General features: G+C 39.3%; 1 protein-coding gene across 1 annotated transcript in view; it reads left to right on the top strand.

The window, feature by feature from the left end:
- The window catches only part of plcb3 (phospholipase C, beta 3 (phosphatidylinositol-specific)), a 58,627-nt gene extending 31,706 nt beyond the window's left edge, over positions 1-26,921 (top strand). The window contains exons 3-34 of the mRNA XM_023965810.2: positions 6,941-7,009; positions 9,171-9,305; positions 9,413-9,492; positions 9,565-9,618; positions 9,698-9,770; positions 11,876-11,976; positions 12,064-12,227; positions 13,800-13,946; positions 14,019-14,170; positions 15,633-15,715; positions 15,865-15,949; positions 16,405-16,549; positions 16,629-16,730; positions 16,807-16,874; positions 16,949-17,045; positions 17,168-17,252; positions 18,326-18,450; positions 18,550-18,704; positions 19,541-19,705; positions 19,776-19,875; positions 20,013-20,117; positions 20,718-20,812; positions 20,922-21,066; positions 21,857-21,904; positions 22,016-22,125; positions 22,225-22,334; positions 22,726-22,885; positions 22,972-23,048; positions 23,253-23,324; positions 23,409-23,466; positions 23,561-23,647; positions 24,680-26,921. Coding sequence (XP_023821578.1) covers positions 6,941-7,009; positions 9,171-9,305; positions 9,413-9,492; positions 9,565-9,618; positions 9,698-9,770; positions 11,876-11,976; positions 12,064-12,227; positions 13,800-13,946; positions 14,019-14,170; positions 15,633-15,715; positions 15,865-15,949; positions 16,405-16,549; positions 16,629-16,730; positions 16,807-16,874; positions 16,949-17,045; positions 17,168-17,252; positions 18,326-18,450; positions 18,550-18,704; positions 19,541-19,705; positions 19,776-19,875; positions 20,013-20,117; positions 20,718-20,812; positions 20,922-21,066; positions 21,857-21,904; positions 22,016-22,125; positions 22,225-22,334; positions 22,726-22,885; positions 22,972-23,048; positions 23,253-23,324; positions 23,409-23,466; positions 23,561-23,647; positions 24,680-24,955 — 3,528 coding nt within the window. The 3' untranslated portion in view covers positions 24,956-26,921. The remainder of the gene's footprint in view (positions 1-6,940; positions 7,010-9,170; positions 9,306-9,412; positions 9,493-9,564; positions 9,619-9,697; positions 9,771-11,875; positions 11,977-12,063; positions 12,228-13,799; positions 13,947-14,018; positions 14,171-15,632; positions 15,716-15,864; positions 15,950-16,404; positions 16,550-16,628; positions 16,731-16,806; positions 16,875-16,948; positions 17,046-17,167; positions 17,253-18,325; positions 18,451-18,549; positions 18,705-19,540; positions 19,706-19,775; positions 19,876-20,012; positions 20,118-20,717; positions 20,813-20,921; positions 21,067-21,856; positions 21,905-22,015; positions 22,126-22,224; positions 22,335-22,725; positions 22,886-22,971; positions 23,049-23,252; positions 23,325-23,408; positions 23,467-23,560; positions 23,648-24,679) is intronic.
- Positions 26,922-27,794: the final 873 nt, after the last annotated feature.

Below are 27,794 nucleotides of genomic sequence, written 5' to 3'. Positions count from 1 at the left end.
GTTTTAGTTTCCTCAGCTCTTCATATTAAACAATACTTTAGATAGAATAACTATAGAAAAGGTTTTAAAATCAAGTAATACCATGGTCTGGGTGAATACTCGATTCTGATTGGCTGCTGGGTGTGCATTAAAAAGTGATATACCACAGGATAACCGCACAGTGAAAAAAGAAGTTCCGGTCACCTTAGCTTAAATGTTTTGTATCACTGCGCCGGCTTCTTTAAAACAACCTTTTGCTTCATCATTTGGACAAAAACAAGCGGTAACAGGTGAACTTTCTCTCTGCTTTATTCAACCCATCGGAAAGATCAGCATATATAATGGCATACTTCGTCAGCCATTAAAACCTTACCTAATGAATAAAAAATATTAAGTTCCTCCGAACTGCTTCCAAAATGCTAAACCTTGAATATTGTTTACTGCAGCTGCAAACTAGAGATTTTTCCATCCATTCTTCCTACCGTTTTCAGAACCTCCTGTTGCTGGAGCCTATCCCAGTTACTGTAGGGCAGACGTGGGGTACGCCCTTAAGAGGTTGCCAGTCTGTTTCAGGGCCACACAATCACACACACATACACACACACACACCAAGGGACAATTTAGAGCTACCAATTAACCTATGAAGCATATTTTTGGACGGTGGGGGGGGAACGGAGTTCTCTGAGAAAACCCACGCATGCATGAGTAGAACATACAAAGGTTCACACAGAAAGGTCCCAGCCGCAGTTCTAACCAGCCTTCTTGCTGTGAGTTGACTAACCACTGGCTGCTGTGGTTGGCTAACCACTACACCACTGTGCAACCCAGAAGGTAGCAACTCGTATGCAATGGACACAAGACTTGGCAAAACTCAGGCCTAATTTGACATCCTTTTTTAATTGCTTTTGTGTTTTTCTTTTATCTTTTATGAAAATTTGGTTAAAAGAAACCAATTTATTTAATTTGTTTTATATTTATATCATGACAGCAATATGTCAAAACATTGCTGTTTATTTTTCTTTAAATAAATTCTTTTTTCATGCATTTTACTTTTCCAAGTTGGAAAAATGTATAAAGTAAAATGTTTTGTTTAAAAAAACCATTGTTGTTGCATAATGAGGAAATAAAACACTTTATGTTCGTAACTTGGTATTTATTTATTTATTTTTCATCCTCAAAAGGTATCGATAAGAGTATTGTTAAAATACCAGATCGATAAGCGGTATCAATAAGAGTACTAGTACTGTTAAAACCTTAACGATACCCATCCCTAAAAACAACACAGTTTAATTGAAAAACTTTCCATCAACTCCTCTGACCAGTCGCCTGCCTTTTGGCCACTTGAGGCATTCTGGGTAGTGTATTCATTTTATATAGTTGTTTTGACTGCTTATTGAGCTTTTTTTTTTACATTTTAGTGAAACCCAATCCAAGTGTGGGTTAAAGAAAGACAAAATAAATCAAACTGAATTAATCTTCACTTAAAATAAGTGACTCATCTTGTGTTGTCACAGTCAAACCTGACAAAGAACAGAGTGTATTAGAAAACAAGTAAACAACCTGACTCAGACTCTTAGAACCCAAACAGTACAGAAAACGGCCAATGCAACGCTTCAAAGCATGTTCTAAACAAATAGCACACACACACCGGGGTGGAGCTCCCTCCACCTGCAAAAACACCAGAAGTGAGCATGAGTGTCACAAATAGATGGAGGAGTAATGGAAGAAAATGGTTCTGTCTGCGGACTTAAGTTTTGTCCAACGACGTGTGAAAAAGAAGACAGGAGTAGATGAGGCTCACTGCTCTAGAAACACTCCTAATGCTGCTCGTGTTTCTGAAGGCAGAAAACTAGTTCTTTTAGTGAACTGAACCCCACATCTCGGGGACGGGTTGTGTTTTTGCTGCAAGGATGTGCAAACGTTTGTGAAAAAGTTGATAGTCACCTGCAGTCACCAGTCAAAGGCTTTTCCAGCCTTTAAGAAACTTGAATTTGAGATCTAAGCGAGAAATAAAACGATTCCTGAAAATTAACAAAAGTAAAAAGCCACGACTTATGACCTATGAACAACTATAAGTCACAAAAGGTCAAGTTAACGTTTACAGCTGACTTTTTTTATTTTTGTAACTTTCATTGAATGTGCTAGTTATATTCTAGATGGGCTAGTATAATGCTAGATATAAGGTCATCAAGCTAGTTAAATGCTACTGCTATGTGGTCTAATAGCAGTAGAGTGGGCCCTAGGCTGCTCTGTGTTGGGTGGGCCTGTGGTACTGACCCCTGTGGTCGGGCTGGGCCTTGGAATGAAGGGATCCCCAAGATATCGTTTCCTAACAGCAGTACCAAGCCAGACCTTCTTTAAGCTGCAGTTCTCTGTGTGTTCAGGGTTCTACTGGGGGAACTGGGTGGGTGGAGGAACCTGATGAGGGGGGGGTCCCCTCTTTGTGTGATTGTCCTGGGTTTTCTGTTTTTAATCATTTTCATTTTTTAGGACTCTTATCTGCTTTTATGTTAAGCGCTTTGTGTTTTTAACTGAAATGAAAGGCGCTATACAAATAATAAAGTTTGAGTTTGAGTTATAGTCTAGTTCAGTGTTTTTCAACCTTTTTTGAGCCACGGCACACTTTAACCTTGACAAAAATCCCGCGGCACACCAGCATCCAAAAAAAAAAAAAAAAAGCAGAAATTGATCTATTGATCGACAGCCCCCCCCCCCCCCCCCCCCGCAATCTCACATGCATTTTGTGATAATTATGGCAGAAAAAGCAGGAAGTTGCGGCTGTTTTTTCTAAGAGATGAAATAAAAGTTAAATTAGAAAATTTAGAAACTGTTTGTCCGTTGAGGTTTCTAGACATTTCACGCGCACTCATTGTGCGCTGGGACACTGGCCCTTTAAGCCAATGCATCATGGGAGATGTAGTGTGAAAACTGCCGAAAAAGGGCAGAAAGACCAGCGTCTGTGAGCTTCATTGTTTTGTGCACGGTCTGACACCGGACTCTGTGGAAAGCTACACCGCTAAAGACGAGCTTTAGCTGGTATTTTTGTTGGAACTGAGAGAATTTATGAGCAGAATTAAGAACAAGGAAGTGAAGACTTTAAGCACTTCTGATTGGTCAGACTGCTGACATGTGATTAAGCCTTCAACAATGATTGGCGGAGACAGGTAAAGGGGCGGGACTTTCCCGCAAACCGCTATAGCTGCAGGTAAATACCGTCATTCTTATCAAAATGTCTTTAATAGAATCAAATAAACACAAAGAAAAAGTAATTTTAAGATCTTTTATATTCCTCACTACTCAGCGTTTTATCAGGGCCTGTTTGGATGAACAAAGAGCTGATTTCCTGGAGATGGAAAATGTTTTTAGATCAGTGAATGATTAATGAGGGTAATTTCCCACGGCACACTTGACCATCTCCCACGGCACACTAGTGTGCCGCGGCACACTGGTTGAAAAACACTGGTCTAGTTACACTAGTTCAATGCTCCATAAGTGCTAACTAAATACAAGTTTAATGCTAGTTAGATCATAGATATATTCTAGTTAAGCTAATTTAATGCTCATTAATTGTTAGTTAAATTGTAGTAATACTAGTTAAATGCTATTTAGTTACATGCAGATTAAATCATAGTGGGCTACGAAAGTTTGCTTAATAAATTAGTCACTTGTTATATTTAAGTTATGCTAACTATATGCTAGTTAATTGTTAGCTGTATACGTATTGGTCTAATTATATTTTAGTTGCGCTAGTTAATTGCTATAGGCTAGGTAAATGCTAGTTAGATCTTAGTATTATGCTAGGTGAATGCTAGGTATATTTTAGTTAAAAATTTGTGTTTTGCTTATCGGCTGTTAATGGATTAGGGATTTTTTTATTTTTTTTATTATTGAATGGCAAGGTAATTACAACTCTTTAAGAATTATTTGTTAGTTTTAGCAGCAGCAAAAAAACAATTTTAGGTTTTTAGTCCAGCTTTGGTATAAAAAAAAAAGTAAATATAAATAAATGAACCAGCAGTTTATCTTTGTGTGTTAGTTCAAATTTTCTTATTCGTTTGTTTGTTCTTGAATAGTTTTTGCAGAGTCTGAATTCTACGTTTTGTCTTTTTTAACACACTAACTTTCAACAAGTACAAGTTAAGTTTATGATAAATTGATTTGTAATAAATGTGTAATATATCTTTTCTTCTTACTTTATTACTTTTTCTGACTCTTGACATGTAATTTAAACACACTTTGAAGAGGTTGCTATAGCGTTAATTGGCCACTAAATATCGCAGAGTTTAGTTTGACTCAATATTTAAATCTTTCCCTCCTAAACTAAAATGTTTCAAGCCTCAAATGTTAATAATAGCAGCTTCTTCATAAAATGTTGGCTTCCATTTACTTTTGTGTTTGTTTCTCAATTTAGCGCTAGCACACTTTGTAAGCTTCCTGTTGCAAGTACAACAGTTTTAGCGCTAACAAGATTTTCTGCTGTTTAAACACAACAAAATCAACTCATGTTAAATATAGAAATTCATGTGTCTATATTGTATGTAAATTTAGCGTGTTAGTAGCTATCAGCTATAATGGTAGTTAGTTACTAAATGAAATATCAATGTAAAGTGAATTAAATTGAAAGTTTTCTTTGGTTTTAGGTTAAAAGGTGCTTCATTGTGTCTGTGTCTCTGTGGGAATTACAAATGATTGGATTCAAAAGCACTTGGTTCTGAGAAAAACACATTGAAGGAAAAAGACATGACTTTATTGAGCAAGAAAATGCACTTCCCACCACCAGCCTGCTGTGGTTGCATTCTGGGAAATGTTGTCAAATTGCAGGTTGATGACAGCACTCCCAAGGCGGGAAGAGGGGAGGTTCTTTCAAAGTAAATCCTCTTGCTTAGTTTTTCTTGGAAAACGGTCAATGGGAACTGAACGAAGGCGCCCCAACGGGACAAACGGAGAATTCTGTTCTGAGCCCGCATACGAGGACTAGAGGAGGCTCACAGCAGCTACAGATCACACTCTGGAACATGCATTCGCCAGCTGAATGACGGGGCCGGGACGTCAGGAATGCAAATTTCTGTTGTGCAGAGATGAACGGCCTTCATGTGTTTACCCGCAGCACATCATGCGCTTGAACACGCAACTATGCTGCAAAAAAACACCTACGTTTCACTCACGCTTCTCTGGTCACATACTGACACATTAGCGCCTTATCATGAAGGGAACATTTTCTCACAGCCAGCTCCGTCTGTGTCAAACAAATCAGATGTGTGCAGGCCTGACATGCAGGCTCCGGCACCAACACACCCACCCCGTCTTGCTCAACAGCTCAGGATGTTTCACAAGCTGGAACCTGCACATTAGGGATGTGTTCATAATGGCAGGTCTCCTGTGAGTGTGTGAGTCTGCGACGCTTTCCCGACGCTAAAAGACCAAGTTGTGGTCTCATTACTGCGGTCTCTAAGGAGTCACGGTGGCGGTGGCAGAAAGAAACCATGGCCTGTGGGAGTGGAGGTGTGTGTGCACAAGTGTGACACAAAAGTGGCTCATTCTCCCAGGAAGTCAGCAAATCTCCGCAGGCCAATCAGAGGACAAAGCTGTAGACAAAGTCTGATCCAATTGGCGGCGGCACTGCTGACCTTTATTCCTCCAAGCCAATCCCAGAGGAGCTGCCCGGCTGCGGTGTGGGGACATCAAAAGTGGAGGATGAGGAAGAGTGAGGAAGGCGTGCGTCTCTGTAGCTGGACTGAGGGTGAAAAAAAAATAAAGGCCTCATCTTTTCTTAGATAGACGGAGAAAACGATGATGAGAAAATGGGTTAATCGTCGCAGAAGGTCTCCAATTGTACTATTTCAAAAATCCTCAAGGTGGAGAAACGTGTTTATGGTCCAAGACGTCGAGCCAAAGGGAAAAATCGTAGCAGGTTGGAGAGACGTGGGATGAGTGTAGGTCTCAATAAATATTTACAGAGGGCGATGGACGCATCCTCCATGTGTTTATGGTCCGTTTTATGAGCTCTTCCTCCTTTCTTCTCAGCTGTTCAAACCTCTTTGGCATCTTTGTACATCTGAACACAGTTTCACTGGGTTTTTTTCTCCCTGTGAAGCTTAAAGAAACCATTAAAATGATTAAGTAGTAAAGATGAAGGGCTAAACGGAGCAGAAACGTTTGAGAGGAATGATCTCTGGTTCTGCCTTTGTCTCCTCTGTGTTACATAATAAAATGTTCAATTTGGCAAATGTTAAAAGATAGAAAAGATGATGCGTTTGTCTCTGATCCCAAGTGCTTCTTGTCTCCTCATGGTGGCGCTACAAACGTAAAAGAAAAACTAGAATTGTTTAATCAAAAAGGAAAAGTTGGAAACTAAAGTCTAGTTTTGGTCCCAGATACATTCAAGATCAGAAACAGGATATTGAGGGTTTTTCAAAACTATTTCAGTTACCATAGATACAAGCTCAGACAGAGCTGAGCGATGTGACCAGAAAATCAAATCGCTGTCTTCTAATGAATAGCATCAGAAAATATCCAGTCTAAAGAGAGTTGAAGCTTTAGTTGAAATTTTTGGGGTTTTTTGTCTCCAGAATAAAAGCTTCGGTGAACTTCGGTGGGTTAAGAAAGACTTTTGTTGTGGCAGAAACCATTTTCGCTCTCTTGTCAGATTCTTATCTCTTAGAAAAGTAGCTAACCATCAGGTTTTTGTTGATGAAAGGATTTCTGCTTTAAAACGTTCCACCAACCTTTTTAAATTGTTTTTAAATTCTCTTTTCCATTCTAGACTACAGTTTTGATCCAAATGTTTTGTTTTTACCGTTTTGTCCGAGTTGACCCAACAACAAAAACGTTCTGACAAACAGGAAGTGTGTCAAAGTAAAGGTACATGTAAAGGTACATTGATGAAGTCTGATCTAGTGAGGCTTTATGTCACGGTAAAGACAAACTTTCACTCAGCGCTCCATCCTTTTCTGTCTTCCAGGAGGTGGAGATCCTGGACATCAGCACCATCAGGGACACCAGGACGGGAAAGTACGCCCGACAGCCAAAGGTTGGTACGAGCGTTTCTGCGGGTGAAGCTGTCGCCGCCTCTTGTTGATAACCTTCTCCTCCCACCACAAACTCACGGGTAGCTGTCAGTGAGATGCGTGTGTGTGTGTGTTTCCTCACTCAGCTGATGGTGCAAAGGTGATGGAGCGCTAATGAGCCAGCTGACAGATGGGCTGTCAGACAGGAAGTGATATAACCAGCGACTGTTGCAGAGGAAGTTGTTGTGCAAGCGTGGATATCAGTCCGAGATGGAGACAAAGTACAGTGTTAGCAGTAAACACTTCAGCCATGTGGGTGTGCTGACTTAGTGCAGGAGGACGGATCCGTTTCAGGCGATCAGTAACAACAAGAAACCAAGGACGGCTTTGGGTTCAAGTTCAGGAATGGAGATGAGTTTAGTGGGGATTCAGTTTTTGTTAAACAAAAAATAGTTTTGTCGCTCTTAAAAAACATACAAAAAAACATGTTGAATTGTAAGCAGGCAGCTTGTGGACAGCCCAGCGTATTTCTTTTTTTCTTTTTCAACGTTTTTTTCGTCTGCTTCTTTATTTGAATTATGAGATACTGAGAAATGCAATTTTTAATTTTATGTTTTAGATATTTGTCCTCTGTCAATAAGGAACACCATTTTTGTCTGAGTGGGTCTTTAATAACATCAAAAACATTATAAAGGTAGCCAAGCTTAACAAATTACACAAAGATTGTGTCGCATTAAAAATATCCAAAAACAACTATGACTATGTCTGAATTTCCACCCTAACCCCTATGTAGTGCACTATAGTGCATTTGTCATTTTGTAGTGCTCTCCGAGTCTACAGTTCCAGAATCGAGTGCCCCTAGAAATTTCCCAGAAGTCTCTGCGAAAAACTAGTGTGCATGGATGCTCATTAGGTTGGTGATATAGACCACAATGCATTGCGTTTGAACAATTTTTGCAAAAAATTAGTACTTGAACGTATTCTTTGTAATAAACCATCAACATTTTTATCAGTTGATCGTCACAAAACACTCATATCAATGAGATTTTCCCTTCGTAAAAATTGATGAAGTCATATCCGCCGTTTAAAAAGAAAAAACAAAAGTTGTCAGTATGGTGTCAGACTCGCTTTTAGAATTCATGTATGTAATTTTTTTAGTATTTAGGGATTAGGGCGGGAATTCAGACAAAGCTTATACTTCCATATTCTTTTCTTTAATTAAATCAGATTTATTTAAGTTATAAATGAGATTAAGGTTTGTCCTTTTTCTTAAGTCTGAGGTTCCTAAATAATATTGGACAAAAAAATTAGGAATTTTTAAGGTGGAGACAATCAGTCCCTATGAAAAGATTTTATTCCAAAATCAAAACCCAAACATGTTTTCTCTGAATCCTAACCCTACGGATTTAAAGGGTTTGTATAGCATACCTGCATGTCTATCCTGCTTCCAAGCTGATCATTTGTTTACACTTCTTTATTATTTTAGCGACGGGTCTGAAGCTACTTGTGCTTTCAAGTTGGTCTCTTTGTTGGAAGTTTAACTTGGTTTAAAAGGCGACGCTTGACTAGCAGGATCAAAGCGCAGAGCGTCTTTGCTCGTGAACCCGGTCAGATCGTGACAGAACAAGCAGAGGAGGAAACCGGATTGGCAGGTTCAGAAAGTTCCCAGGAAAGCACACTGAAGGTTGTGCAAAACCTCAACCAATTTCAGAAGACCTTTCCAGAGTGAGATGGAGATATTCCTTCACGAAGCGCAGATGCAAGTGTTTGGAAAAAACGGCCAGATCTTGCGGGATCTTGTTGTTTTGGTGCGGTGTGGAGCTGTTCCAAGAGGCTCAGTGGAAAACATGAGTCAGACGCTGAAGGACGCTCATCAATAATCAGATAAAAATCGTCTTGACAACATTTTAAATCGATTAAAGTATCAATCTAAGAAATACGGCGATATGTCGTTGAATCGATTTGTTTTCCCTACACCCCTAGAAACCCCCCCCCTATAAGGTAATAAATGGGGTCCATGCGGTGCAGCACTCTGATCCAATTAATCAAAGGAGTATTTGCTCCTTGTTTGCCCACCAGCCATCTCTGACGAGCATCGTCTGCCTCCATCGTGACTCACTTCCTGGTTTTTGGTTCTGCTTGTGCCAAAAGGCCTCTCAGATGTCGAACTGTGTGTTTGATCAGGAAGCGAAATTGCAGAGCATGCTGAGCGTCGGGAAGGACAGCTTTCTGGGGAAGTCGCTGACCATCGTCTACGGAAACGACTTGGTGAACATCTCCTACCTCAACTTCCAGGCGATGTCGGAGGATGAAGCCAAGGTGAAGCTGCAGCCCTCCTTCTCCACCTCTAATACGAACATCAAATCAAAACCAATAAACAAACAAATCCCCTTTTTAAAAAAATGGTTTTTGTTCTTTTGCCCCAGCTTTGGACAGAAGAGCTCTTCAGTTTGGCAACAAACATCCTTTCCCACAATGCAACAAGAAACAGCTACCTCCTCAAAGCGTAAGAGTCCACAGCGACCCGTCAGATGCGCATTTCCAAACTTTCTGGTAACTTCCTGTCTGTTGGTTTCAGATACACCAAGCTGAAGCTGCAAGTGAACCAGGAGGGCAAAATTCCCGTGAAGAAGTGAGCAGAAAACATCACATTTTCTGAACATTTGGACGGGTTTCGGGTCAACCCAGTCAAACCCAACTCTGTCTTCCAGCATTATGAAGTTGTTCTCTGATAAACGGCGGGTGGAGACGGCGCTGGAGCAGTGCGGCCTGGTCAGAAACAAGGTAATCGCCGCCGCCGCCATCACAGGCCTGCCTTAAGACAGGCGTGTGGGTCCTCACGCACAACAATAGGATGAAACGATGCGCCTCCCAGCCCGCTCTGACGGACAGCTGCATTCTTCAAATACCAGACGAGTCAGCAACAAGACCGCATTCCTGCTCCCAAACATTTCACACATTTATATGAGAAAAATGTGAAAAGATTGATGAATTTCACTCAGAAACAGTAAAAAAAAAAACGTAAAATCTAAAATTCGATTCTACTACATTTATTAGCAGCATTTTGAAAGCAGTTGATGCTCAAACAAGGTTTTTTGGAAGTATAATCAGGTTAAATAAAGTTGATAAGTGAATTTCACAATTTCACAAATAGTTAAAAGAATTGAAAAAACTATTTCAGTTTTCTTTAGCAGACTGACTGACTTTTCTTCCTGCAAGTGGTTTAAGTTTTAGCTCTGAGAAAAGCTTCTTTTCATCAAATCTTAGTCCAGCATATCTTCAAATCAAGTTTCTTTCCTTATTTTGAGCTTAACTTCTCTTTGACACCAAATATGACGCCGCTCTTCAATAAAACTGTCGTCACCCTAAAAGAGAGAAAGAAAAATGCTTGTTTCCCTGTCGGTCTGATCTGTTTCACTTCAGTCTTCTTCTGATGAAACCCACTTCTGCTCTTTTATTTTCACTTCTCGCTCTCAGGTCACTTAAACTCACTTTGACATGTGTCGCATATTTATCACAAACTAAAAAAACCTGATTTATTGTTTAAACACCAGCTTTGTCAGAGCTTTTGGTAGCTAAAAATAACTACAGAGATACGAAAAACAGGAAATGGAAACAATTCATAATAAAAGGCCACATTTAGTAAAAAGGGTTCTTTAAATTTTTTTTGGCCCCAAAAATCATTTGATCTTTTGAAACAAGCATACTGAAAGGAACGGCAACAAAAATAGTGACATATTGTGGCCAACCAGGGGAATTACAATCTCTCTCTGTCCATAAATAAGCAACGGGAATTCAGAAAAAAATCAATATTCTTTTACATTTGCTAATAGTTGTATTCATTTTTATGAAATATAGTTATTTATAGATGAAAAATACTTGATGTCTTCTCAATTAAACATTAAAACAATAGTTTTCTGTTAAAAACAAATGAAGACTTTTAGATTCATAGAAAAAAGCTCCTGAGAAATGTTTCCAGTTTAAAAAAAACAATTAGAAAACATGTAGACATTACAAAAATGAAGACAGAAAACTCTATTTTAAAATCTGAATCCTGACCACGTATTTTTTTCCCCCTGCAGCCAACAAACTAATTCTGTTTGGGTCAAAACAGAAACGACTTTATATATATATAACAAATTAAAATGAAATAATCAAAGCCCATAAAGTAAATGTCAAAATAGTTAATAATTACAAGAAAAAACACATCAAAACGTTATTCTAAAATAGTGAAATTCTTTAAAAATGTGTTCAGCTACGTTAGAGAGATTAGGTTACATTAGGTTTTTTCCCTCCAGAATTTCTAGTTAAAAAAAGATTACACCAGACAGGCTGGTATAATTAGAGCTGCTTTTTCTGACTGTTACAATGTTTAGTAGAAAGAAAGACAAAACATTGTGAGACAATGGGGGAGAAAAAGCTTTTTGATGAATTTATGCATTTATTTCCGTTTTAATTTGTTTTATTAAACTTTTACCATGACTGGGCCCAAATCATCTTGATTCACCTACATAGTCATTTTGTGCTTGTGATGTGTAGAAGTTTTGAAATGTGTCTTGATTTTCAGTTCTGATACCTTTAAGCTGTAAAATGCCATCAGGATCTGGCAACCCTGCTCTCCACTGTTTTAATGGTTTCCCAGCGTTTCATTTTGGGAAAGAAAACACATTTGCTTGTGTTGAAAAAGTGCGATTTCTGCTCCAAGTCAGACTTTAGTCACAGGATTTTTGGTCTTGGTCTTTACTCTGGCGCCCTCTGCAGGTGAATTGTTAGAAATGCTGTTAATTTTTTTGTAACGTGTGGCAAAATAAATAGATTTTTATTCATATTTAAGTTAAATCATGCGTTTCCTTTTTATGCTTTAAGCTGATTCTTAAATCTGTCTGTAGTCGGAGGGAATAAAGCCTGACGATTTTACGTGGGAGGCCTTCCAGAAGTTTCTCAACAACCTGTGTCTGCGACCTGAAATACAAACCATCTTTGAGGAAAGGTGCGTCTAAAAAAAACTCCATGTTTATCCACATACACACGCACTTTATCTCCACTGTTGTCATTTGAAATGACGTTGTCGTTCCAGCTCCAAGAAGAAGCCCTTCATCTCTTTGGACCAGTTCATGGACTTCCTGAACCGCAGGCAGCGGGACTCCAGGCTGAACGAGGTCCTGTATCCTCCGCTGAAACGAGAGCAGGTCCGGCAGATCATGGAGAAATACGAGACCAACAGCAGCCAGCTGGACAGAGGTCCGTGTGTGTTTACGTCAGGTTTCATGATGTTATGCAGCCTCACCTGCGCGTGATCTGCTGCAGCAAAAAACGTGTAAAAACCAGAGAAAAAACGGAACAAAGAGCAGCTCAGCCAGGACTGAAAGATGATCCAGACCACAGTGTTCAGAACTAACCTCCAGCTTCACCACTAAGCGGGAGCTTTACTGTTCTGAGGCAGTTTTTTTATTTTTAAAGTCCCACTCCAATCATCGTTTGATCTATTTGTAAAACCGTTCCCAGTGGTGATGGATGTCAGAATCAGAATCTTTTATTGTCATTATGCAGTGCACAATGAAAATGTTTCCAGCAGCTCTTTTCCAAAAAATATAAAAAATAAATAATAACAAAGACTGTACAGTAAAAGAAAAAAAGAATATTGCACACATGAAATGAGTGCAGTATTGTTATAATTATGCAAAAACCTGTGTCGTTTTCTAGAGCATAGTTTCTGCAGAGCAGCAGGGGTTCATGAGCAGCTGGACACCCCACATGCTCAGCCCACAGTGTTCAGATTGGACAAGCAGGGAGGGGCTTCCTTTTCATCTTCTATTGTTTACTAGCGCATGTGCGCCACCCACAGAGGCTCAGGTGTGAAATGATGAAGCGGTGCAAACCTCGGGAATCTCGCTCCAGGCTTTTTCTTTCACAGCTCCATTCCGATTTTTGAAAGATTTGGTGTCTTTTATTCTGGCCGCACACAAACTACAGCCATTTATTTCTCCTTTATGATCTGATTTTTTTAAATGGTTGTCACTTACGTGATTTAAAAGGGACACCATCCACACGTCCCTACCAAATACAAGACCCTGATTAGTCAAAGTTTGACCTTGTAACGCGCGTTCACATAGAGCACAAAACAGAGGGAGAAACATACGTAGCTACGTGTGAAGATGAGAGTTTTGAGCGGGAAACCCAAAACTCGCATTTAGGCCCGTTCACATAGATTTATCATTGGTAGTGGTCGCTTGAAGGCACGGGGGCGATGTAAGCTTCAGAAAACCATCTCTAAGTTGTGGCACTGCTGACACAGAGCAGCCCCACCCCTACTTCCCCTCCCTGTTAATGAGAGCTCTCTGTTTACACTCTCTACCACTGGTTTAGCCCCCGACATCCCCCAACCTAACATTACAATTGCAACAAAAACGGTGAGCAATATTGTTGCTATGCAGCCGCACAGTTTTGAGCCAGATTCCAGCTCAGACGAGTAAAACAAAGACGTTCATGGACGTTAATTTGTCTACAAGTGGAAGCATCAGAATGGAGCGGAGCAGGAAGCTCGTGCTCTGACCAGCCAATCTTCTATGTCGCAGATAAGATCTCCTTCCAAAGGCATTTTTTTCGTCTCCTCCTCATTCACAACGATGCAATGTTCAGCTCAATTTTCTTTGAATATGTCCTCCATCATCAGAAAAATCCTACAGTAACATGTTGGAAACACAGGAAACATCACAATTTCTTTTTAATGCAGGAAGTTAATTTAAAGATTGTCTGTCTGTCTGGTTAAACGTAGGAGTGAATAGTCAAAGAAGCATGATTTTTCTTCTGCAGACCAGATCAGCTTGAGGGCTTTCAGTCTCTACCTGGGAGGAGAGGAAAACGGCATAGTTCCTCCAGAGAGGCTGGACATCATCGACGACATGAACCAGCCGCTGTCGCACTACTTTATCAACTCCTCACACAACACATACCTCACAGGTGAAGTCTCGGTGATGAAACGTCAGTATGTTGGCGTGGGGTGAGGCGTGAACATGTCTTGTGTGCCCGTAGTGGGTCAGCTGACGGGTCTGTCGTCGGTGGAGATGTACAGGCAGGTGCTGCTGACGGGCTGCCGCTGCATCGAGCTGGACTGCTGGCAGAGGCAGGACGAGGAGCCGCACATCACGCACGGGTTCACCATGACCACAGAGATCCCCTTCAAGGTGCTTAGATCAAAGCTCTGTTCTAGAGCGGTTAGGCTTTTAACAAAAATTGTTTGTCGGTTTCCAAAAGAGGGCCTCTGATGCCTACTTGCAGTTCCCCCTCCCGCCATCAAACTGGAATGGTGCTGTTTTGCTTTTTATAAGGGGAAGTCTCCTGATTACTTATTGTTTTTACAATGACTAATAACTCTGTGACAGGCTCTAAACCAGGGGTCACTAACGCAGTGCCCGCGGGTGCATGGTCGCCCATGAGGACAGCCTAAAGCACTCATAATGCATGCATATCAAAGATCACAATGGAATTCAGTATCATTTTCAAAAGTTTCAGTCATGTTTGAACACATTAGGAGAGCACCAGATTACTAGCTATGGTTCCACACAGACACATTTACCGCTGAACGTAAATAAATCAATTTTTCACGTTTAAACATGTTTTTCTTGTTGTTACTGTTGTGTGAATCAATGTGTAAAATATGTGAACAATCAATTTATAGTGTCAAAATAACTACGGCTTAACATTACTATACTAGTCTATGGTTTATTTCTTGGGGAAATTATTAACTTAGTGGTAAAAATATTGAAAATGTAATGAAAAAGTATTAAATAATTTAATATTTTTAATAACTATATACATTATTTAAAATAAATTATTTAATTTATTTGAATAAATTAAAATAATTTAATATTCAGCTGTGTTTTTTTTTGAAGAAATTCCACAATATATGTATTTCTAAGATGAATAGCATCAGTGTTGGGTTTTATAAACAACATCCAGAAGGTCAAGAACCACTGAGGAGCAAATGACAAAATATCCTCATTCAATTTTGAAACCCCTCCCCCGACGCTGTTTATTTGTGTTTTACCTCCATGTAACCAGGAATAAATCTCAATAAAATCACAAATCTCATTGGGTCTAACCCAGAGAGGAACGGCACGAAAAGTTTTATAAGCAAAAACACAGCAGAGTTGTCAGATGAAGTTCCTCTGCATCAAGATGTTCTGTCGATTTCTGTTGAAGCGCTGTTTCATCCTTTATTTGTTTTTTTTAACTTGTCCTGTCCCACAGCTGAGCAGACAGATACTAGCTAAAGGCCTCTCGTGTTGGACAGATTTTACTGTTACAATAGGGGTTTATGACTCTTTTGATACACGAGGTATATTTGTATAAACCCCCCTTGTTTTTAAGATAAAGTTTATTTATTATAACTATGTTTGTATATTTTATGCATTTTTAGTGCTAATTTTGAGAACAGATGGGGAAGGAAAGGTTGTTTTTGTTGTGGGTTTGTGCAAAAATCCAAAATTAAAGCAAATAAAAAAAAAAAGACAGTTTGACACCAATAATAAAGTCTGTGTTCAAAATGTGCTTGCCATCTTTGAATCTGCCTCTCTCAGGTTCACAAAGGAGCATCATTTTATTTCATCCAGGTTCAACCTGTCTTTTTTTCTTTTCGAATGCCAGGATGTGATTGAAGCCATCGCAGAAAGTGCCTTCAAGACGTCGCCTTATCCTGTCATCCTCTCCTTTGAGAATCACGTCGAGTCGTAAGTCCATGTGGTCACGCTGACCTAGTTCAGAGCTTCACCAGGAAACCGGCTTCTCAGAAGTTCTAAAAAGAAAAAAAAAAAACAAGCATGAATGTTTTTGAGCGTGAAATGTTGGGACTTTATGTTGAAGGTTGCTGTTGTTTCAGACCCAAACATCAAGCCAAAATGGCCGAGTACTGCCGGACCATCTTTGGAGACGCTCTGCTCATCGACCCTTTAGAGAAATACCCGGTACCATCTACATTTATTTGACTTCACTGTCTTCTGCGTCCAGACTGACTGTCGATCAATCTCCTCCATGTTGTGTCTACTTTACAGAGTTCAATCAGAGCTTTGTCATTCTATAATACTGGACTTGTTTGAACTTTGAGAGTTTAAAAAAGAGAGAAAAGTGTGAAAATGTTCATGAGTGTCTAAGAAAAGTGTGCAGTGAGGAATTTTACAGCCTTTTAACACCTGTAATCTGTGGATTTCACCTTCGGTCGCGATTGGCTGGAAGTCATTGGTAAATAAATAGTGATCACACTGTAACAAGACATACTAGACAAAAAAAACAGTAAATGTAAAAGGGAGCCAACTGGGTCAGTTTTTAAATAGGGCTCCTTCTAAAGAGCCATAAATCTACAGAGCACTAAAACCTCAACTTTGGGTCAGCTAACGTCCTTTTCCTGGTAACTTTTTTTTAGCTGGTCCCAGGTCAGCCGCTACCATCACCACAGGACATGATGGGGAAGATTCTCATCAAAAACAAGAAGAAGCATCACCATCATCGACCATCAGAGACCAGCGTACGGCGTAAGGAGCTGGAGGAGCCTTCGAGCATCCCCAATGGTGAGCGTGACGCTTCAAAGTTCTCCCGTTGTGGTGGGTTGGCGGTCAGTTTGTGATGGGTGGTCTGTTGGGTTGGTAGACTGCCCTCTGTCAGACGGGGATGGGAACCAGACGCTTTCCAACGGGGAGGAGAAGCTGGCTGAAAGCCTGATGAAAGAAGTGGAGCCTCGCAAGTCGATCGGTGGGTTCAGAGACAGTGGAATGGCTAAATGTGGCGGGAAACGGTGCGTTCAGTGACTTCCCCGTTCCTCCACCAGCTGAAGGAGAGAGCGAGGAAGAAGAAGAAGACGAGTCAGCTACAGAGACGAAGAAGAACTCGGATGAGGTAAGACCGTTAAAAACTGTCGGTGGATTCTGCCTGTGGGCTAATTGATAGATTCAGTCTCGTTCCTCCAACAGGGAACCGCCAGCAGTGAGGTCAACGCCACGGAGGAGATGTCAAACCTCGTCAATTATGTTGAACCTGTTAAATTTAAAAGCTTTGACTTGGCAGCGAGTAAGTATATATATGTGGAACATACCAAAACACCCTTACTTGAAAGGCACTCGGTTATTATCAGACAAACGATCCTTTGAACCAAAGCTTTAACCTGTTTTTGTCCACTTGTTCTTCACCAGAGAAAAGGAAGTACTTTGAGATGTCGTCTTTTGTGGAAACCAAAGGCATGGAAGCCCTTAAGAACTCGCCTGTAGAGTTTGTCGAGTATCCTTACATACCTGTGTGGCTTTAAAAAAGATAAGCAAAAATGGGTTTTATGAAAACTTTCATGCTCGTGTTCAATCATAATCTACAGAAATCCAAGTATTTTTCTGGTCCAATGGTTTATTTTTTTATTTTGCTCTATCAATGACACAGACGTTTGAGTTGTATTTTTCATAATCTTTTTAAAAAAATTCAACATAAACCCTTTGATGGCTTCTATTTTTAAGTACAAAAAGAGAAAACAATTTAAGCTTCAAAATATACTGTAGCTGTCAGCTGATACAAGACTTCAGGATTGAAGCACCACTAAAATCCAAAGTAAATGTAGCCAGGTGCAGTTCAACAAGTGGCCTCCGGGGGGTTATCATATAAGAAAGTTGATCCTTCATTCACTGTACTGTTACGTAGACCATTGTACATAGGTGACCTGGTTAAAAAACTGTTTTCATCTTTGAGGCTAACTATAATTGTTGACTTTCTTTTGATCTAGCGTAACGCTTCAATCGTTTACGCAATTAACATAATTCTAGCTGATTTCGAGGCGGAGAAAAGCCGCCTTACATTTTACAGCTGTAAAGTGTTAGTTCAGTCAACGTAAATCAGTTGATTGTGCTGCAGAGAGAAGTGGCTTCGTGCCTTATGGATTTATGTTTTTGGGTAAACAGTCAAAGAGTTATGGTAGTTGGAACAGTGAATATTATTTTGCTGTCACCAGTGACGTCTCTGGTGTTAAAAGTTTAACATTTGACATTGAAACACAGCTATTGTTTGTTTTTTTCACGTATTTTCAGAACTACTAAGGTATGATGACATCATATCTTGCCATAATGACAATAAGCAGGAAGCTAAATGACGCTCTTTGAATTGCCTGTCCACGTGACCTCACTTTTTTCAGTCTTTGCTACAGTTATTTGTTGAGATTTCTACTGTAACTCTTCATTAACACCGTTAGATTTTCTGCCAAGGCATCACAAATATGCTTTTTCTTCTTCCTCTGGACAACTAGAAATGCTTTAATTTGACGCCTCTGCTCCTGAAATTTGCCGTCCTAATCCTTGACAGTGGTTTTCAAGGTACAACAAAAACCAGCTGAGCCGAATCTACCCTAAAGGAACGAGGGTGGACAGCTCCAACTACATGCCACAGGTCTTTTGGAACGTCGGTTGTCAGATGGTGGCGCTAAACTTCCAAACCCTTGGTAATTCCTGTTCTCTAACTGCAAGGAGTTCAATTTTGCTGTCACAAGTTGTACTTCTCACTCTTCTTTCTTTTCCTTATTTGCCTTTTTCTCCATCAGACCTCGCGATGCAGCTGAACATGGGAGTGTTTGAATATAACGGGCGCAGTGGCTATCTGCTAAAACCAGAGTTCATGAGGAGGATGGACAAACACTTTGACCCGTTCACAGAAAGCATTGTGGACGGAATAGTTGCCAACACAGTCAAAATTAAGGTTAAGGACTTACTAAGTTCATGTCTACCAACTGTGTTGACATCATCTGCATTTAAAAATATTAACACATTTTATTTGATGAGACCCACGTGGCATTTAAGGACGACATACAACATTTGAAAATCAATACATAATATAATATCACACATAACGTATAAGTCAATGGAGAAGGAAAAGCTGTTGGTTTTGGGTATTGTGGATTTTTTTTATCAACGAGGAGAATCTTTCTTTGTTTTCACTGTTAAATTTAAGAAAGTTTGAGAAAAAACAGAATGTGATTGCTGTGAAGCAGTCACTGAGTGAAGAGGGTGGGGTGAAGATGGGTTTGCTAGTGAGGTACAGCTGGGTGTCATCTGCATAGCAGTGAAAGTGTGTAATTTACTTATGGAAAATATCCCCAAGGGGAAGTAAAAAATAAAATAAAAAAAGAAGGCCCCCTAGAACTGAGCCCTGTGGAACACCTGAGGTGAGATTTCAGCTGAAAGAATTTGGTGCAGTCTGTATGCATTATTCCAATGGAGAACAGTCTGTTGATGAGGGTGGTGTCAAACCGCACTTAGATCAACAAGGAAGAGATCAGCGATGAGTCCAGTACCAGCAGCCATCAGGACGATTTGTAGAGGGGGCAAAAACCAGACCGGAACTTCTTGTGTTTTTGTGACTAATCAGAATAAAATTCAGTCACAACATTTTCTTTTTCTTTTTTTTAGAATTTCAGAGTAGATTTGGGTCCTAACTTATCGAAGCTAGAGTTATGTGAACCTTTTTTATTTTGGACTGGGGTTATGTGTTTAGGAGTCATAATAAAATAAAGGGTTTAATCTTTTCATCAACAGGTGGTGTCAGGGCAGTTCCTCACAGAAAAAAAAGTGGGAGTGTATGTCGAGGTGGACATATTTGGACTCCCAGCTGACACTAAGAGGAAATACAGAACAAAAACCTCCTCCAACAGCAATTCACTTGATCCTGTGTGGGATGACGAGATGTTTGTTTTCAATAAGGTAACTCGGAGATAAAAGCCCTCTTACCGCTCATCCTCTGTACATCACTCATGTTATCACATCTGTCCAGGTGATCCTTCCTTCACTGGCTTCTCTCAGGATAGCTGTGTGTGAGGAAAACGGAAAGTTTATTGGGCACCGAATTCTCCCTATTTCCTCCATTAGACCTGGTAAATATGAAACATCTAAAAATGAGCATACACCCAAAAACGTGCTGATATCAAATAACGAAGTCTGTAAATAAAACCATCTATTACTGTCAGCTTTTTAACGTTCATTTTAAACAATTGTGTTTATTTGATTTAAGGTTATCACTACATCAACCTGAAGAATGAGCTGAGCCAGCCACTGCTGCTGCCCTCCCTCCTCATTTACATTGAAGTTCAGGATTACGTCCCTAATGAACACCAGGGTGAGACGACCCCTCTCACCCTGATTCTCCTGCTCACCACAACACTTTGGACTCAACACCGTTATCAGATATTTCTATTTATTAATAATAAAACCCAAAACCGAACTTCATGAACATTTTAACCCCTTGACCCCAGAGATTAATGACACGTACCGTAACTCTTTGGTCGTTTTACACGATCAGCGTGAATCGGCCAACTAATTTATGAAAGTTTTGGATTTTTTTCTGGAGTTGCAGAAAACCGTTGACGGTACATTAAAACTTTTGCCTCTTTTTGTTTTTGTTTTTTAATTGGCAAAATATTGATGCTATTGTTATTCATATGCTAAACATAAGGTGGTCTTAGTTAAATTTGTTCAACCCGTTACTTTACCCAACAAAACTGGTTATTGTAATATATTATTTACATGAATGCTACAACAATAAGCTATTTAAATCAACAACAAAAAGTCTTTTCTTAAAACGACTTGGCTTTAGCTCAAATATGCTAGCATTTGATCTTAAGTTATAGCGATCCAAAGTATTCCATGTGTTTTTTGTCTTCTTTATTATGTAGTCATGTTTATGAGACTAAAAGCTTTTTCTTTATTATGCTTGCAGAGTACGCAGATGCTCTGACCGACCCAATCAAGTACATCAGTCAACTGGCTAAAAGAGAGAAACAGCTTGCTAGTCTCATTGACGACAACGTGGAGGTACGGCACCAACATTTCTATGTGACCTAAATGAAAAACCCATAAGCAAATGTCCTACATTTTATTTTTACCAGCTGTTAAAAAAGCATGTTTTTAACTGTTTTTGTAGCAGCAAGATTCCTCTCAGCCCAAAGACTCTATCCGTAGAACCTCTATAACCACGGCTGGATTTCAGCCCCTACCATCTTTCCAGCCGCCTACTCTATCCCCTATAGAGGACTGTCCAGACGTCATCATCAAACCACCACCACCAGGTCAGAGCGCCTGCTGTGACCGCAGAAAGATTCTGTTTCCACCGGCCTATGCTCAGATGGTGCCCTACAATATTTAATATTTGGATATTTTTAACCTAAAATGAACAGCTTTGGTTTCAATCAGAAGTTGTTTTTTTTGATGGTATATTAACAGGGCGTCTAGTGTCTGTGAGGTTTTAGCAATTTCCTATAAAATTTAGTATACCAACCAAATTACTAATTTAAAATAAGAACCTGTGTTAGAAAGTCCATACCTTAGACATAACTGCCCAGCTGAACGAAATGATATGAGAAAAGATATAAACGTATTAGGGCTGTGGGCGGGGTTAACTAAAAACCTCAGTTGTCAAGGAAATCCAAAAATTTACTTCTGCCAATTACTATAAAAATGACATAAACCTATTCATTACATCCAGGCGACCAAAAGGTAAAATGGTTGCTATGGAGATTGAAGCTCCCAGAGTGAAAATGTTCATGTCACATTGTTTCTATGGGCACGCTGCAGGCGACGGGTCGTAGCGAACACCTAAACAACACACAAGGGGAAAGTAGGTGAGACGTAGCCACAAGTACGGATTTTAAGTTGTCTACAACCCTAAAACCTGCAGCACCTGTACTGGTCACACACACACACACACATCCCCCTATGGGTGCATGCGACTAAGGCTTGAGTCATAGTCCTTTTTTCTGTTTGACTTGTACAACCACTGTCCATTTTGCCGTGCCATGTGTGTGTGTCTCCATGTGTGTGTTCACACTGTTCCTCTTGTGTGTATTCACTGGTGTGTAGTACAAACTCCAGTACAAAAGGAGGACCCGATAGCCACAATCCTGGCAGGTAAGGTCATTACAACACATTCATTTCCACTCTCAAATGAATTCAATCCTTCAGTTTGTCAGCCTAAGCTGTAAAGTTGTAAAGAAAGTAAGGTTCTTCTGTGTGTTTCAGAAATGCAGGTTCTCTCTGTAGAGGATCTGAAGCAGCAGAAGAATTATGTGAAGCTGGTGAAAAAGCAAGAAAAAGACATCAAAGAGCTGCGCAAGAAACACCTGAAGAAGGTAAAAGTGTTTCCGCTCCTTGCAAATAAAATGTTAGAATCATTTTGATTATATGCTATAACGTGTATTATTGGTTTTTTTTGGTTCTTTTTTTTGTAGGTTTGCAGTCTGTATAAGAAACAGAAGAGTCAGAGCAGCCAGGTGGAGTCTGACACTCACAAGAAGCGCAGTCAAATGGAAAAAAGCCTCAAACGCAGCATCAAGAAAAAGTACAAACTCAGAGGATTCTTTCTAACACATTTGGCTCTTTTTGTTTGTTGTTTGACTTGTTCTGTCCGGCAGCTGAGCAAACAAATAAGAGCTGAAGTTCTCTTGTTTTGGACAGATTTTACTGTTGCAGTAAGGGGTTATGAATTTTCAGACACAGGAGGTATATATTTGTATAAACCCCTTTTGTATTTGAGGCTAAACTTTATTTATATTAATTAATATAACAAAAGAGAAAAACGATATATTACAGATGAGGAATAAGGAGAAGAAAAAGGGTGTTGAAGAAGTTGGAGGATGGTTAAAAAAATAGGAGAGGTTGGGGTGGAATTACAAAAAGAAGCAAGGCGGTATGAGAGCAGATTCGACCCCTCGTGTTTGTGTTGACCTCAGTGAGCCTCAGGAGGGGATGAAGAAGGAGCTGACCAAGCTGGAGCAGGAGGTGGAGGAGCAGACGGTCAAGATGTGGGAGGGGCAAATGGAGAAACTGGTCAAGCTTCGACAGGAGCTTCACGTGCTGGAGAGACAGATGCAGGAAAAACACCTGCATGAGGTGAGCCGCGCTGATGTGACTTCACAGGCGCACGCTAACCGTCAGCTGAGACGTCTGGGTTGTGACGCTTCACTGGATGTTTTTAGGCGTTCCAAAGGTTAAAGGATATATGTCAAGAGTGCCAAGCAGCTCAGATAAAGAAGCTGAAGGAGTCGTGTGAAAAGTGAGTGGAAACCCATTTTTGAAATTTGCTACAAACCAGTCACTCAACACAAAACCATATTAAAGTTCACAACAGCAATTTAAAAAGTGATTTGGGCTTCAGGGCCACTGTAGTTTTTGCACAGATTTCAAGCTAATAGCGGGCCGGCGTTTCAGTATTGATTGCCCTGATTTGGACCTAAAACTGCTGTTTCTCTGTGAGCAGAGAGAAAAAGGAGCTCCAGAAGATGCTAGAAAGGAAACGACTTAACAGCATCAGTGAAGCCAAGAACAAAGAGTAAGGGATGTTTGTTAAACGCTTTTTTTTTTTACTTCATGGACCCTCTTCTCCCACTTCTCACTTGCATATCTTACTTCACAGGGAACAGGAGAAGATCAACACGAAACACATCAGTGAATCCGTCTCTTTGTTCCGTAAGGTGAGCCTGTCAACACACCTCAGTCTGAGTTTGCCGTCTTTTTTTTTTTTTTTTAAATGCCTTTGTTTGTTTGTTTGTTTTCTCCCCCAAACAGCTGGAGACCGAGCAGGAAAAGAGACAAGATAAGCTGATACAGAAGTACACCGAGATGCTGCAGCACATTCAGGAGGAGCTGCCCACGGTGAGCACAGAAAACAATAATTATAATCACTTTTAGGAAGTAAAACCTTTACTTTTAAATGAGTTCAACTGTTTTTTGTTCAAACGTTTTTGTCACTAACCTTCAGAACAAAATGTATGTTGTGTTATAGATCTAAAAAAAAACTAGTTTATAGTTTCTGATGTCTTGAATATGAATTAAAACACTGGGGAGCTCTTTCTACAAAAGAGTAGTGCAATTTGAACTTTTTTCACCATTTTTAGGAATTTTTCTTCTTTTTCTTAAGAAAAATCTTCAATGGGGCATTTTAAAGAAGTGGGAAAAGGCTTTTCTAAAAAAAAAAAAAACACAAAAAAGTCCTTTACTTGTTTATTTATCACATTAGGACAAAAACATTTAATACTAGTTTCATTTTTGTAGCTGTCCTTTAAACCTTAAAATAAAAGCTGTAAAATTTGATTTTTTTTTAAAAAAAAAGTTTGCAATATTTCTGTCTTTTTTCCCTTACAGACATGTTTATTTTGACATTTTTCTGATGATGGAGTCATACGCAAAGAAAGTTGAGCGTAAAATTGTGTTTCTGAGTATTTCTTTATTCAATTGTTGAGAATCAGGAGCAGGCGGAAAAATGCAGGGAAGAATGGTGCATGAAGTTGGACCTCATTTAGGATGCAGCTGTGCAAGACTAACCCAAATCATGAAATCGCCTCCACCATGCTGGACTGCTGTATTCATCCAATTATGCAGAGACTCTACTTTTGTTTTTATTGATTTTTTTTTTTTCTACTTTTTGACCACCTGCATTTTTTGTCTCTTCCTGAACAATTTTGTCAAAGAAACTCTCAGAAATGCAATTTTAAGCTTAATTTTGTTTCTATATGTCCTCAATCATAAGAAAAATGACACAGGAACATGTTAAAAACACCCAAAACACTGTTTTTTTTTTATCAGAGTGGACCTTAGATAACACTAAAGAAATTATGAATAAATAGCGGTAATACCTCATAATCCCAAACACTATAAAAAATAAAACCATGTTCTTCTCCTCCTCAGCTCCAGGCTCAGCTGGCTCAAGACCTCCAGGAGGAGTTCCACCGCCTCCCAGAAGAAATCTACCAGCACCTTAACCTGGAGCGCCACAACAAAAGCCTCAGGAGGTTCTCGAACAACAGCAGCCCGGGATCCAACTGCGGCACGCGCTCCTTACCCTCCACGCCGGACCAGAGCCTGTTGAACAGCAGCATGGACAGAAGCACCTCCTCGCTGGCCGATTCCTGCTCCCCGTCCACCACTCCTGTCCACTCCGAGGCAGAGATCTCCTTCACTTAGACTTTATTTTGTTGTACAAAGAAAAATAGAAACTGGGGTCTATAGTGATCATATTGTGGGATATTAATGATATAGATTATTTACTAATTTTATTCAATTTTTTAATCAGAAAACTGATTTGTCCTTGTCTACGGAGCTGTATTGTTTTTTTTTTAAATCATTTGTTGTTGGATGAAATATTTTAACATTTTTCTAAGCAAAAATAATTGCTTTTTTTTTCTTTTCTACAGGTTTTAGGCTAGTCTTTTTTGTCTCCTCGTCTCTCGTTGGGTTATTTCTATTATTCTTTAAGGAACAAAGCTGCTTTGTACATTTTCTCTGAGGTTTTCTCTGCTGGAATCACACATACAGCAGTAGGATTTTAAAGTTTTTGACCAAAAAAAAAATACAGTTATTCTTTAGTCCCTCAGGTAGAAAATCAACTCCAAAACGAATTTACAAATATTTAATTTCAAATTCTTTTAAACTTCTGTAAGTAAACATCCAAGATGATTTTTTTCACAGTTTTAGGTTGTAATGGCAGTAGGTGACCAGTAGGGGGTGCTACAGCCTTGTTTTAATCTGCTAAGAAAGAGAACCTTATTCCCAGCAATTATCGTTCTAAACTTAATCTGCATAGTCCAATTAACAACTCTAGTCTTTCCTTAAGTAAAAAATAAGATCTTTAAACATCTGTGTGAATTTTTAGATTCACAAAGTGGTTCAACACTTATCCTAAGCCGACAGCTGCCGCCTAAACAGGCTCACATTTGAAATCTTCATCCCATTCCGTCTCTTATAGGGGAAAATAAATGATGACGGTGTTGGAGGGCAGAATATAATCTGATGAGACGTTTGCTTTCGGGGGAAATAATCTCTGGCATTGAAAGCCTCTGTAATGTGAGCGTGTTACCTGTTCGTGTTGATGTCCTGCGTGTGCGATCAGAGTTAGTTTTAGGAAACTCTCTGAACTACTGTGGAGGACGCCCTTCTGACTGGAAGCTGTGGATTGTTAATCCGGAGCGTGTTACTCTGTCGGGTTCTGGTGGTACTTTGTTCACCGCTGCTTTCACTCAACCCTCACCTTTCCATTCGGGTTTTGTGGACATAGGAAAGATTTTTATGGACCCTTACTATCAATCAATTATTGAAAAAGCCCTGCCAAAAAAAAAAGGTGGAATGTGTTGCACAAACTGAGCGGTGCGTTAAGGTAAATGTGGTTTGTTTTTTTTACCACTACCAAAGCTTAATTTTTTTTTCTATATTTATTTTTCCCTTTCTTTGGTTTTTAGAAGCTTTTTCTTCTTTTGTGCATTTTTTTCCTTTTTTTGTGGGGTGAAATAATGGTACTATGTGTAGAAAATCTGTGTAAAAGTTATGCGTTACATACATTTTACTACTGACTACTATTGCAGACAGGATGGAGGAAAGAAATCAAAGAGGGCAGAAGGTAGACACAGATTTTTACTGTTTTGCCAAAGAAAATATTGAACTCAGAGTTTATCCGTATCCCTTTTTGCTCCGGATGAGCAGTGGCGGCCTCTCCCTTTAAAAAAGAAAACTTTTAAAAATTCATTTTTAAAGGATTTTTTTTTTTGTTCATGTGCCTAAAATTCTAGTGTAGTTCCCCTAATGTGTTTTTTTTTTTAAGCCAAAGTCTGTTTTTAACTAGCCATGCTATCATCAGTGATGCAGGAGAAACCTACACCTTCATTTAACTTAGATTGGGACTCTCCATCCTTTCAAAGTTTACCAAAAGATCCTAACACGTTCCTCGTAGGCCAGGAAAAGTGGCAGGTGTTTTACAATGACGTACACTAAATAATGCCTTTTTTGTTTTTCCTCATGCGTTGTTGTGGCAACCATTGTTTTCTGCCTTTTATTTTGTTAAAATGTACCTTTGCCTCTCTGTTTGGACTGTTTGTGAACCTTTTTTTTTGGTTTCTGTGATTTAGACTTCAATACAACCACTTCCTTGTGCCATCTCCTTTTTGTGTAAAGCATGAACTCTTGTTTTTAGTCTTGCACTTAACACTTATATGGTTTTATTTTAATTCATATTTTGGTAAATTTATGTTTACTATTGAAAACAAACATTTATTAGAACTTAATTGGGGGAAAAAGTGTGGCTAAATTAAATCTAATGCCAAAAATTTGTACAAACTTTTAAGTTAGTAAGGTAGCACTTTGAAACTCCAAGTACAAAAAAGTCATCTGTTTAAGTATACTACACATCTAGTAAAAGTATTTGAAGTTTTCCTTTTTATATACTATCTATAACCTAAAATGTTCTAGTTTAGTCTGAAGAGATATTCAGTCTGTGTATTTTCTGAACTACACAAACATGATCTATGGTATACTTGCTATACCTATACTCAAGTAAACTTAATAAAGTACAGTTCAAGTGTACTTTTTGCTAAGGTAAATTAACTGACCAATAACTACATTTTCGGATCAAGTCGTTAAAAGGGATTTAGCAGTTGATGGCATTTTAGGTTTTTCACCAAAAATACTCAAGGAAATGTGTCAACACAAATCTATGGCAGTTTTTTTATTTTTATTTTTTTTAATAGGCTTCCTTTAGCGAAAGTCGTCTATTTAGGTGTACTACAAGTAGTCCAGACCAAAAGTGAGGCAGTTTACTTTTTATAAAGTATCCATACATACAACTTATAATGTTCCAAATTAGTGTGAAGAAGTATTCCGTTTTTACTACATGGTCTATAGAATACTTGCTATATACTCTAGTACTACTACTTTTGCTAAGGGTTGTGCTTTTGTGAGTAAACGGTCTTACCATCGCCATTTGCCATCGCAGCAAAGAAAAAAGAAACTGCAATTAAAAAGAAACACTGCTGCA

The sequence above is a fragment of the Oryzias latipes genome, chromosome 18 (genome assembly GCF_053564925.1).
Source record: "Oryzias latipes strain Hd-rR chromosome 18, Olatipes_Hd-rR_3.1".
NCBI classification, from domain to species: Eukaryota; Metazoa; Chordata; class Actinopteri; order Beloniformes; family Adrianichthyidae; genus Oryzias; species Oryzias latipes.
Note: the sequence above shows the minus strand (reverse complement) of the source record. Positions and strands in the feature narration are given on the sequence as shown.